Source organism: Cimex lectularius, unplaced genomic scaffold (genome assembly GCF_000648675.2).
Source record: "Cimex lectularius strain Harlan isolate CLEC.00 unplaced genomic scaffold, Clec_2.1 scaffold168, whole genome shotgun sequence".
In the NCBI taxonomy this organism is placed as follows: Eukaryota; Metazoa; Arthropoda; class Insecta; order Hemiptera; family Cimicidae; genus Cimex; species Cimex lectularius.
Window position 1 is genome coordinate 30,091 of NW_019392902.1, and position 14,180 is coordinate 44,270.

The window sequence follows — 14,180 nt, forward strand, 5'->3', positions numbered from 1 at the left end:
ATACTAATGGGTGTATCGATTCATAGATTAAATGTTCGTTATTATCATTAGAAAGTTAGAGAGAAAAATAGTAAAAGAAGACAGATTTAAAAGAAGATCGAGAATGAGAGAAAGAGAAAGATAGATAGATAGAGAGATAGATAGATAGATAGATAGATAGATAGATAGAGAGAGAGAGAGAGAAAGAGAGAGAGAGAGAGAGAGAGAGAGAGAGAGAGAGAGAGAGAGAGAGCATGAAACAAATAGGTAGATTTGATAGAAAGGTAGATAAGTATATAAATAGATAAAGAGAGAAAGTGAGAGAGAGGGAATGGAAGGAGGGAGAGATAGACAGATAGATAGATAGAAAGAGAGAGAGAGAGGAGAGAGAGAGAGAGGGAGAGAGAGAGAGAGAGAGAGAGAGAGAGAGAGAGAGAGAGAGAGAGAGAGAGAGAGAGATTTAGCCTTTCCCAGGGCCAGAATAAACCACAATATTAGACATNAGAGAGAGAGAGAGAGAGAGAGAGAGAGAGAGAGAGAGAGAGAGAGAGCTACTGAGAGAGAGAGAGAGAGAGAGCTACTGAGAGACAAAGAGAAAGAAGGTTTGATCGATTGATTGACAGATTAACGATTTATTTATTAAAATACACGGAAAAGTTAGGTCTCTAGGACCTTTCTTACACTTAACGTGTAATTACAAATATATTTCTTCATATTCACAACAGAAATAAAATAGAAATAACAAATTATTGTAAAATCAACAATGAAGTAAATGAATAAAAGTGTAAGTTGGATTTATTAGTTAAATTTTTATACGAAGCATATTATTGTTGAGTAACAAAATTATAAATACAATTTTCGTAAGATTTTAAAAACCAGATTAGAACCTTCTAAATCGGAACATAATTTTGCAATTTAAAAATGAAATAAAATATTAATGAAATGATTTTTAACGTTTTACAAGTTAATATAAAAGTATTAATAAAAAGGAGAATAATAAAAGTAACAAATAAAAGATATAACTGTATGATGTGCTGTTAACTATGTAAATATTAAATAAGGTAAATGCTAAGTTGTAGTACCATATTTAACATATTTAATTAATAAGAATTTTTTAAGTCTTACTTTAAATGATTTTATGCTTTTTATTTGAACTATATGTTTCGGAATAGAATTAAAGTTTTTTCAAGCTTTTATTTTAAATGAATTGTTAAGTGGTTTTGGTCTGTGTTTCGGTAGAAAAATTAAGTAATTAGCTGTTCTGGTATTAATGTTATGGATATTGCATTGAAATTTAAAATTATGAGACATGTAGGAAGAGTTTTTAGTTGGTAGTACTTTGTATAAAAAGTTTGTTATGGAATAGATTTATAGGTATTCAATTGTTAATAGTTTTAATAACAAAAAATTATCATATATTCTAGAATTATTTTTTAGTTTAAAGATATTACGGGTCCACGTATTTTGTGCTTTTGGAAGTTGGTTTTGTAAAAGTGTAGTTGAAATCACTCATGACGACTATGCTGTAATGTATGTATGTACTAAACAATTAATTAATGTTAAGGTGATATCGGCCTTTTTGTAGGGTAATATTGCTTTTATAGCGAACATATTTGTGTATATTTTTTTAAGTATGTCATCAGTATGTGGAGAGAGAGAGAGAGAGAGAGAGAGAGAGAGAGAGAGAGAGAGAGAGAGGGAGTGAGAGAGAGATAGAGAGATAGATAGATAGTTTGTGTGATAGATAGATAGATAGATAGAGAGAGAGAGAGAGAGTGAGAGGTGAGAGAGAAGAAAAGACTAGAAGAGTAAGTTGATAAGGTTTTTTTTTTCTGTTTAGCTCAATTTGCATAACATTTTAATTTTGTATGCTTACTTCATTTTGTGTGTACTTCATGTCACGTTAGCGACATTTTAATTTGGCGATTCATGTATTTACTTCTTTTTTCTTTTGTTTCGAAATGATATGGAGTGGTTTGTTTTTTAGGTTTTGAACGTCGAAAAAGTAATGCTTCTTTAAAAGAATGGAACCACTTTAATTAAAATTGTTACCTTTGGAACCATTTAGATAACTATTTAATATATTATACTAAAAATCTATAGTTATAATTATTATTATTATTATTATTAATTTTTAAGGGCGTTTTAACGGCTAAGGTCATTTCACGCCCTAACATATAGTTATAATTCTTATTTGATTTAATTCAATTAAGTGCTGCGATATTTATTGTTAACTAAATTATTACTTTGACGTAACTTATTTATATTAGAGTAAATATTAAAGATTACATTATTTATAGAATAATTATATTATTATGATTTATTATGACTATTATATTATGATTAGAAATAAAAAAGTATTTTTATAAAACCACACAGAATTTACCGTAATTGCTTTTAGATTTCGTTACTTATTCAGAGGAAAGTGTATTTGGTATAAATTATTGCAAAAAGTACATGAAGGGAGTTCACAATAAGGAAAAAGCTATTCTGCAGTATAAAGTGGCACAATAATTTTCACGATTCATTGTTCACCAGTGCCACACAATTAAATACTTCTGAACGTGTCAACAATGGCAAAGAGGGATATAAGAGTCGTTCTGCCTGTTATTTGAAGTGCTCTTCAAAGTTACATAAAAGTCTTGGAGCACGTACGCAGGCGGACTTTCAAACAATTCCTTTGACAAGAAAATATATACCGCAACGGCCTGTAATACACGAGATCGAATAAGAAATTTTTTTCCAGTCGCCAATAAATAGAAATAAAACTATTGTGTTTGTAATTTAATCCACGTATTTGTCGAGTGGGAGAGAGAGCTCTTTTCCTCGAGGAAAGTTCGATTGAATACAATTTCCGACTCGGGACCGTCCGTGTATATGTAGGTTGGCATTAACCACCTCCGGCTCTGCACTTTATCGGGCCTTTGTATAATTACAGTCGTAAAACCGTCCCCTCTATCCGGCAGGCGGTCCATAAAAACCCTCCTTAAATTTAAACTATCACGGCTACTAACGCGTAGTAAAATACCCTTGTGATACGCTGAACCTTTTGTTATTTTCTACGAAAGCCAGCTTGAAGGTGCGATCCGTGCTTTGACCGCATTGCTAATTGAATCTAAACAGTTTCAGCTCGACCGGAAAATTGGTAATTGACGCCGTTGGCCAGCATACACCACTGGGCCGTAAGATATTCGCTTCGCACTGTTAATCACGAAGCTACAGATTCTGAATATACAACAGTAATCAACAAGAAATTGAATACAATTTTGTACGTGATTAATTATGGCTGAGAGTATCTGATAAATGAAATGTTTTTTTGATGCTTAACACCGACTTTTCATTACTACTAATTCCATATCTAAACAAATGTTATAATTATTTTTATTCAATTAATTAATTTTTATGTAAGGTCTTGGTTGAGATAAAAAAGTCAGTGTCACGAGCGGGATTCGAACCCACGACGTTCCGCTAAATAAGCCGCTGCTCTAACCACTTGACCTATCGTGAGTTCGAGCCACTCCCCATCTCAATCAACCTTTCGGATTTTTCCTCATTTTTGTCATTTTTCAAATTTTATCTCAGCCAATATATAAAGATCAATTAATTGAAAAAGTTATTTGGTTACAATCAGTCCACGAACTCTAATGGATTTATTATTTTTATTATGTATAATGATTTTAATTTGTTTTAATTATTAACAGAGATATAGATATTAAAGCAGTGTTTCCCCAATCTATTTTGTGTCATGTCTCACATAAACTTTTTCAAATCCCTTCTGCCCCACCCCTCACCCATTTAAATACCCACGGCATAAATTTAAAAAAAATATTGGGAAAATCACTGTAGAATTATTGATAAAACATAATAAGCAGATTTTTATAAAACCCGAAAACCATGTTCCGCGTCTAGGGCGTTAGAACGAATATGAGAGTTAATAAATTATTTGATTTCGAACTCATTTTGCGATGTTCTTCAATTTTTAAAATAAATTATACTGCTTTAATGCACCAATGTAAAGAGACTGCGACCAAACATGATAAGACGCATTAGTATTTTTTTTTAAATAGCATTATTGGCGGAGTAAAGAGTTTGTTGGATCACGACACGTGAGATTCGAGTCCAAAGAACTTTTAAAAAGAGTATCTAGTAGATCCATATTATGCTTCGTCGCAAAATAGTTCACTTTACGCACTGTAATAAGTGCATCGCTGAAAAATATTTGTCAGACACTAATTAATATCCAGCTAAAGTAAAAAATAATCAAGTTTAGCAAAATTTGTAGATCTGATGAAACCTTATTTTCTCGAAAAGAGAAAGATTTCCCATAGATTTGGTAGAAATTTCCAAATTTAACAGAATATTAGATAAAATGTCGTTTTTCTCATGTAAATTTCAAATGTTTCAAATAATCATTGTAAATTATAATTTTAGAAAGTAATAGGATTCTCGGAATGTATTTCATTATATTTATTTTTCTTCACCTGATAAATCAGTCATATTAGTCAGCAATAGCAAAATACTATTTAATATTATTTCATGTAAAATATTGCAGCGTTTTTTCAGAAGGAAAATTATCACTTAAATTGATCTCGATTATCAAGTGTGCGTATAAATAGGTCTGTTTCTTAAATTATGAGGCTCGGGTTCATAAATTTCGTTTAACATAATATGATGTTTAATAATTATGATGCAGAAAGATATGGATTATAAATTGCAAAGTATTGTTTGTATATAAAAATCGAAACGCCACATTTTATTTTGGAGTAAACTTTACAGGTGTTGGTAACAAATTATATAACCCTATCAGATTACATTTATGGTTTTATTTAATATTTATTCAAATTTTATTTTTATTTTTTCCCTTTTCATAAAAACGCAAATAGCTTATATCTATCTATATTAATATTAATACTAAAGTGTGTGGTGATTAGTGACCGTTAATCGATATTTATTTAGAAATCGTGAGATGCGGTCTGGTGTGATGTAGGTTTCAGAAAAACATTTTCTTTATCGTGCCAACGTTTCGATCTTTATTGAGATCATCTTCAGGGCTCAAAGTGTTTGTCTTCTGTGTAATTGTGCCATTCTTGTGTGTCGTGCAGGGAGAGGGGCACAGAAGACAAACACTTTGAGCCCTGAAGATGATCTCAATAAAGATCGAAACGTTGGCACGATAAAGAAAATGTTTTTCAGAAACCTACATCACACCAGACCGCATCTCACGATTTCTAAATAAATATTAATACTAAATTTACCCAAGGATTAAAAAAATCGCTTGTTATTATTCTAGAATTAGGACCTTTAAAAACTAAATTAATAACTTGACAATTTAATATACATACCATTTTATACATTTTATTACAGACCATTTAGTTGACACTTAGATAAAATATACTGAATTATGGAAAAGCGATACTTTACAACAATTTTAACCCAAACAATCCCTAAACAATAAATTACTGCATTGATGACGATAAACCTTACTTGAAACGCAGAGAAAATATGATACAATAATTATTACGGGATATTGAAAAATAGCATGAAACGCTAAGGATCGGAATAACCCGAGGTCCGACAAATAAATTCAGCTATTTCATGGCGAACAAAAGCTACTATATTCGATTATTTTTCAACTAAATTACAAATACAATTGGCGCTTAGTTGACTAAACATCTAAACGAATTATTTTCAAAATTACCCCCCTTAAAACTCACATTACCCCGCAGTGGGGAAACACTATTACTACTACGTATTAAGGTGACCGCGGAGTCGAGTGGTTAGGGTGCCCGATCGTATTTGTCACGCTAGCGGTTCTGGGTTCGAATCCCGGAAGAACTCATAAGCTTTTAATTGATAATGGGATGAACAATATTACAAAGTGATTTGACCCTCTTCTGGATCACCCAACAACGACGTTAAGCCGTCCTGTGTAACTGAGAAATGCTTTACTTTTCTTTTTATTTATATAGATATTATATGATAATTATATCTCACACATATAGACTTATGTATTATTGAAACACTGTTTTCTTAAAAAAAGAAGCTTTTAATTTAAAAGAAAAAAATGGTTCTGTGTACAAACTGTTTCAAAAATTACAATTTACTCCATTAGATATTGTTTCAAAATTACCTGTTATTCTGAATAATTTACTTTTAAAATATTTCGTTTTATATATTTTAATTGTTGCTGAAATAAGTCGGTGAATAAAAATTCTACTTTTAATTAATAGGCTTAGGAAGAGAAAGGATTAGTTTTGGGTTCATAAATCTCCCAGAATTGTCTTGTCCCATGTTTCCAACCTTGTAGTTACCCTTCCTCCGCTTTACCAACCGAAGGAGAACTCCTAAGCAGTTTAATACCGGACAACCAAGTGAGAATCCTGGAAACTTGCGAGAGCTCTAAGGAAATAACACTATAAATCACCGGGACATAAGTGCTGAATAGCAAATGTACAACTGTCTCATACCCTACAATAAATCCTGTTTTGTTTTTCACTTGTTACTAATTGCAAATCACTTTGATTAAAAAATATATTTTACTAAGGAAATGTTAATGGGAAAAATATTTTCAAAAAATCTCATTTTGATTCAACAGCATATATGCACTACAAAATTATCCAACAGACTTTCAGTTGTTCCTTATCAGGGCAATATTATTTATTTAATTTAAAGGTCATATAAGTTATCATTGGGACAGCCTAAAATAAAAACTTTGTTCCCTTCGTTTAAGGAAATCTTTTGGGATTTGGATGGAAAATAAAACAAAATATGATAATTCTATATAAAATTATAACTTTTAGATGAGATAAGATCAACGTAAACATTAAAAAATGTATTATTCGATATAAAAACTGAAAACTTAATGTATATTTCAATATATATGAATGTAAGAGACATTTCTTTTATATGTACTTTGAGAAACCAAGACTCTTTTCATCATTTGGCATAGTAGTCATTTTATAAACAGGGAAGTGGGCATAATTTTGAATAAATAATTAAAATTTTCCTCTTTATCCCTTTTCCATTTAAATAATTATCTAAAAAAAGATTTACAATGATATCTGAAACAATAAAATTACGCAATTTAATTTTGTTTAAATGAATCAAGATAAAGGATTTTAAATGCTTATTGAATTAGTAAATGCCATGGCCACTATTGTCATTTGGTGGTTTATTGTCATTCCAAGATGTTGATAATGTTCCATCTCTTCCAAGGTATGTCTATTATAAGAAATCTATGAATAATGTTATAAGAAAAAGTGTGTTTTTTAGTTATGCCTTGCTATTATTTGTGTTAATTTCGGCTCTATTCTAAAATGTTCTAATTTATTAACAGAGCTGAGGTAAAAACCATCGCATCAACGCGCTTGGACAGCTTACGGAATACTTCTCGGCGTTTTCCCAGACGTAAGGTAGGTTCGATCGAAGGTGCAGGGTTTGCTCTGAAAACACAAGAGCATCTTTAATTCACTTATAACCTCATCCTGAAATAGTTTCTGTTAGATACCCTAAACCTTCTCATCCACTTCGCCCAAGCGGGAGTTCTGCAAGGGTTGTCCTTCATCCCATTTTATATTCAGTGTACACTGCAGACATTTCTGTCAATTTGATACACACGTGAAGACGAAACCACCATCCTTTCTGCGAGCTTTTCTTTCCATGGCCTTTAGAAACCTCATGGACCTTCTCTTCTGTCAGAAGGAATGCCTCATCAGACTTAACGAAACAGCATCCCTAAAAATAACATTCACTTTTTGTCGTATCACCTTTCCTCTAATCAACTAGAACTCTGTTCTTCACCCGACAACCTTGCGAATTGGGAATATACATCAATAAATAAAAACTTTTTTCCAACTCCCATTCGTCTAAAAGGAATAAATCTGAACAGACGATATAAATTATTCAAAAGATTACTTTCAAATAGATCAAATCAATGCATAATGAACGCGTCATCTACATCAGTATATAACCAATTTAGAAGGAATTGAACTGTGTGGTTTAACTAAGCGTTCCATCGTCCAAAGAAGACCAGAAGAAAAGTTTTCAAACCATGGCCGAAACTACTACTTATCCGGCCTTACTACCCACACAGACCGTCAAATCCCATTTGTCCTCGAAACCGCACGAAATCGTTACAGACGACTTCTGTAAAACCTGAACCCTCATCTCAACCCTGAGAATTCAACACCTTTTATTCTGGACCGTTCAGGTCTTCTAAGAATCATACAATGGCCTCGTGATTTTATCTCTAAATGAATTTGCGTTGGGGAGTAATTAATGGATTCTTCTGCGCTTGTATGATTTTCTATATTATCGAATTATTTTAAATCATCCATGCTTTATTTGTCAAGCCTCTTGTCATATAATTTCTATATGTCTCTGTACTTCATTTATTTCATTATTTTCTAATCGTATGTCTTGTTAATACGTCTAATTTGAGTTAAGTTATTGTTTGTAGTCCTTCCTAAAACGTTAAAATTGTTTCTTGGCTTCTTTTCTAGCTGTACTATTTTTAGTTTCTCTTCTTTTACCCTAACTTCGTAATTCTTCCTCCCATTTATTCTCACTTCAAAGAAAACGGTTCTATGTAAAATTAACTCTGATGTTGCTTATTCCTTTGATTAGACATATCAATTCAACTATAGGGATGTTTAATCTTTTACAACAGAAAAGAGTATTAACATTGACTTTTGTTATTGTGTATGCGGTAGACTTAAGAATGGACAATCCTATACATTTTTTCCGGCTTTACTTTCTAAATAATGCTACCCATTTTTCCCCAAAACTCGAGCGATATTCATTTCGGTATTTTTCATGAGGGCGAACCAGGAGTCGAGGCGCCACCGGATAACATTTGTTTTTCTTCCTTCCTTTAGTGGGAGAGATATGCAAATCCAATGTTTGCCGATGCGTTCCAGTTTTTGATACAGAAGAACCCGATAGCTCTACGAGCCGACATTGCTTCACAATCCGCGAAAATGCCAGCCAGCCCTTTCCTCCCTCGTCGGATCGAACCATTTGTACTTATTACGCCGGCTGAAAAAGGGAAGAAGGAAAATTGTGAGAAAGCGAGAGAGCAAAAAAACTGTAGGCCACCGGAAAATCCCCGGGGCTATTCATTGCTAAATACCGAGGTATAGGAGGTGATCTATCGCCCGGAGAAGGCAATAACGTCTCTATATATCTCTCACGATCATACAATGAAAGGGCTTTTTCCTTTAAAAGGTAAATGGCAAAAAAAACCTACTTCATCTGCCCACATTCTATATTTTTATTAAGCAACCAATAATAAAATTGATTATATTTCATGATCAGCATAATAAATTTGCATATCAAGCTGTCATATTTAATTTATTCGATATATTGAAAGAATCAGATGAAACAAGAGCAATCGTCACGTTAATTATATACCATATAAATCGAGAAAAAGCATAAAAAATTGGCAATGTTTTGTTTTAAAGCATTAAGTATTTACTCGACATCTTACTCTATCAATCATTATGATTGATTAAGTGCTGTTTGTGCGTTCAGAACCCTCAGATTCATCAATCAAAATATTGGAAAATTAAGCTTTGTTAAGAATTTCAAGTAGGGCAGTCAATTCTTTGGTTAGCAATGCAACCACTTGTCATTTATATATGTATGCATATATTATAATCATTCGTTTTATTATTACCCTTGTTTTAAATATTTAGTGTTATATTTTGTTTAGGGGGACAGACTAAACAATTTTACAATATTTAATCAGATAGCAAGCTGATAAATTAGTTATGTATATCACAAATAATCAATTTAAAAATTTAAATAATTAAAAACACAACAAGAAGAACTTAAGTTCTTAAGTTAATGCTTAATAATAAATCAGGCTGTTCAAATTGTTTTGGGAAATTCTCTACCTTTCTTTCTTTCCATTCAATTCTCGCATTGATTAGAAATGTTACCAGCTTACTTACTTTTGATTATTTTTGATGTTCATATTCTACCAGATAGTCAGAAAAGTTCATGCGGGTTTAAAGAATTTAATAATTATCATAATTAAAAAGAATAAATTAGTTTAGAAATATGTTATTCGGGGTAATAGTCGCCAGTGCTACCTTTAACCTTACCCAACTTGTTTTACCTGCCCAGTTGTGCCCTTCTATAAAAATTTGAATCCTTGAACTTAAAAAAAAAAAAAAATAAAATGAAAAATAAACGGCTCATCTTCCGGCGTTGGCGATTATCCAACCCATTTCGCATATGAGTATCCATTTCTAAGAAAATGCGAAAGTCAGATGGGCCAGTAAGAGTACCAAGGTTCTTCCCAACTAAGCTCCATTATCACTTACTTTCTCATTCTGGCTGTATGAGGTTTTCGTCGTCCTGCTGAAAGATTACACATTTTCTGTTTACGAAAAAAAGTTGTTTCTGGTTTTGGCAGTTTGCTTGAGTAGATTTCTACTGTGATGGTCTTGTGATGTGGCAGGATTGGTAGTGCACAATGGTGGTTGTGTGTTTTTGGTTCTCCTTTTGTGGTTGAATATTCGGTTTTTGTGTCATTGGAATAGAGTCATTTGGTGACAGCCAATGCTACGACTACCTGGTATTGAATGAAAGGCTTGTCACCGTCGGTCAATTTGTGATGAACCAATTTGCTCAGCTTCCACGTCTTCCCAAGTAGATGTAAACTGGAGCGAATGTTTTCATAGCTTACGTTCAATTCTCTGACAAGCTACTGATGTTTGACTCGAATTTTCATAGCTTCCCACATTTCGTCACAATTCGTCGTCATTAAAGGCAGATGGCCTACCGGACCGTTGTTCATCATCAATCCCCTCATTCCCAGAAGCAAACCTTTCGAACCATTTTTGCATAGTGTGCTCATTTATTGTTTCATCACCGAATGCAGTTGACTGCCCGCCATAATACGAATTAAAATTCATGCAATAAGCACACAGGAATTCTGTGTTTTAAAGCCATGAGAAAGAAAATATTTTATAATTTGTAGTGAACTGTTCATAACATTTTTTCTTTATGAACTGGCGCTTTATCCTCTCGTTATTACGTGATATAAACAGCTCGTCTTCCGATATAAACAGAACTGTTAATTAACCGAATTAAAATAATAACAAATAAAAAACCTACAACATTTTCTAGTCACCTTGTATAATTTTGAATGGGGACCTGGGTTCGAATCCCGGCCTAGCTCATGGATTTGTAAGCGTGAATAATATAGAGAAATTATTTTAAAGTTGTTTGATCTCTCGTCCGCGACAACAACGTTTAGATGGACGTTAAGCCCTCCTGCTTAACTTTATTTTACTTTACTTTTATAATTCCGAATGTGGAAAAAAATAATTTTGCTGCTATTCTTTAACAGTAGTATTTGAATACTTTTTGTGTATACAGGTTTTTAAAAAAAAATATTTTAGTGCTGTGGCTTCTATCTATTTAGCTAATGAAATTATCCTGTTCTTCTAAGGTACTCCTGGGAACGCTACGAGCGGGATTCGAACCCAATTAATTTTTATGTAAGGTATTGGTTCGAATCCCGCTCGTGACACTAACTTTTTCATTTCATGCAATACCTTACATAAAGATCAATTCATTGAAAGAAGTTATTGCTAACATTTCCTTCAACAAATTTAGTCGTTTTTTTTTGTTTTTTTTTTTTAAAGTTTAGATTACAGAAGTTATAGAAAATGTAGAGAGACAAAACGGCATATTCCCGAAGGACGTCGAAGCGAAATTTAAGTTAGAAAGACCAACAAGAAATTGCGAGAGATAATCAATTTTGATGTAATTACTACCGGAAGGTCGTGGGTTCGAATCCCCTCGTGACACTAACTTTTTCATTTCAACCAATATTTTACATAAAGATTAATTAATTGAAAGGAGTTATTTGGTCAAATGGACCACGAAATGTAATGGATTTAATAAGTTTTTAATTAGTTAATTTAGTCAAATGCTTAAACACCCTTCATGTACAAACTACCACATACAAAGATTGAAATATTCTCTTTGTTCAGTAAGTAAATCCCGTTACCCCAATTTTAACAAAAATTCTTATTATTATTGCAAACGTCCGCAGACTAAAGAGATGATTGCCAAGAGACCTCCTAAACAGTCACGATGTGCTCACACTTCGCTAGATAAATAAGGGGAACCTAAAATTTTATGTGAAACCATAATGTGGGAGGGAATCGCCTGTGAGGCCCTTGTTGTTGGTCACAAGAGGTCCCTGAGTCTTGGCCCAGGGAGACAAAGGGCATGTTGTTATCTCAAGGGCTCATCCACTAATTAAGCCGGCTCTGTTTTCCCTTGTTTAATTGTGCCAGAGATGTAGGTGATACCCCAGTGTGTGCTCTCATCCCACGCTTGCCATCTTCCTCTGGGGAAAAATTGTCTGGATTAACAGTAAACTCGGTACTGCCGTTCCCAGTCTCCTCTTAGCTTTACGACTATAGTTTTAATTAAGAAACAAATAAATTTTCGTTAACAGTATCAGGAGAACAAACTGTATTGACAGAGAAAACTGTTCTATTGTTGACAAAAGGGTTAAGGGTGACGTATATGTCATTGAAGTTTTAAGTATTGACCACAGGTTGAATATTTTTCTATGTTAAAAATATAATGAAAGAAAAGTATAAATATTTGCATTGATATTCCACTTGTCAGGGTGCGTAAACGAAGGAGGGTATTTATTGCATATCGACCGATAAATCCCTTGTTTGATGGTTCCAGCGTCCACCAACTTGCCATTGACTTTATGACCCTTCTGGTTTGAAGGGATGGTATAAAAAACTGTATTCGGCCTTTTCTCCCGCAAGTTGTTTGCATATTTGATCGGGGAGGGTATAAGGCGAGACAACCCCCTCGTAAACGGCGACTCTTCCAGGCTCCGCCTGGCCCCGAGATTAAAGTTTAATATCTAATGAAGTGGGGCCGTTTTTCTCGCCCCATTTTCACGAATCCTGGGCCACAAAAAACCCGGTAAGACTTATTTTAATAGCATACGGTTTTGATAAAATTATCCATCCATTAATAAAGGGAACGAAACAGAGCTTTTTATATTAAACCTATTATATTTAATATTCAAAATATGAATAAACTCTAACCGTTGTCATACCGTTCAAAATATGAAAAAAATTAGAGAGACTTTGCACAATATTGAAAATGCAGCTTAATTAGACGGGGTTCTTGTCACAATCTGGACATCCGCGACCTTCAGATGCCAGAACAGCCGACTATAACAGAACAACTTCGTACCCAGAAAACCCTGGGTATACGCTTCGGATATTCCTTAGCCGTGCTGACAGTACGAACGCTATTTGGTACTCGTTCGGGACGATCTCGCCGTGTTTGACTTTGGTCCACTCCACTATACCTTTATAACTTTTGGCCTTAGGTCGAGTACTAGGATCGGTGAGAGTATGATCGATCCACCACACTACAGGATTTTTACGATGCAATTATGTACAGCTTTGAATGAATGGTGATTCGAGAATACGTGGGTATCCGCACCGACTCCCTGAGCGCGATTACTGTTGTTCATGATAGGTCCTCCGAAGACCGTCTCGTCGTGCTCATGTTGGACAAATACACTGAACTGGAGAGTCAAGTTAAAACTTCATGGTCTGGTCCTCAGACGTACAGGTCTAGGGAGTAACGAGGTAGCTAAGGACCTCCGAACCTATCCACCCTAATCCATCATTCTGTTAGTGTAAATACAATAAAAAATATTATTATAAGGAGATGTCAGCGTCCGTGGACCGAAGCGGCAAAGAAGCTTTTATGTATCAAGAGAATAGGTAGCCTTCGGAAGGGAATCGTAACCGAACTAACGCGAGGTCACCTACGTTTGGGCCAAAGTTCGCATATGAGTCCAGCATATAGAGAAAGTTTGTTCGATATGACCCACTGAATTGAAGAGAACTTTCCTTGGCTCCGTAGGAATGGAGCGTATAGGAATGTCACCTGATAAAAGTATTGTGCACAACATCCAGGATTTGGGTCTCCTGTTCCGAATTTTGGAGAAAACATGGCTGTTTTATAGTGATTAGTAGTGGTCGATATCGCATTTCATGTTTCTGATCTGAATATTGAGATTGAATGTATTTATTAGCGAGAATGTATAGCGTGAAAGGCCAGAGGAGGTAGAAGATCGAGTACTCCACCACACTATTTTAATAGAAAAAAAGGTTTAAGGATAAACGGGACTA

General features: G+C 33.8%; 1 protein-coding gene across 1 annotated transcript in view; it reads right to left on the minus strand.

Moving 5' to 3' along the window:
- Positions 1-7,067: 7,067 nt before the first annotated feature.
- Positions 7,068-14,180, minus strand: part of LOC112127775 (roundabout homolog 3-like) — a 185,520-nt gene continuing 178,407 nt past the window's right edge. Inside the window, exon 3 of the mRNA XM_024229230.1 lies at positions 7,068-7,421. Within this exon, the coding sequence (XP_024084998.1) occupies positions 7,309-7,421 (113 nt within the window). The 3' untranslated portion in view covers positions 7,068-7,308. The remainder of the gene's footprint in view (positions 7,422-14,180) is intronic.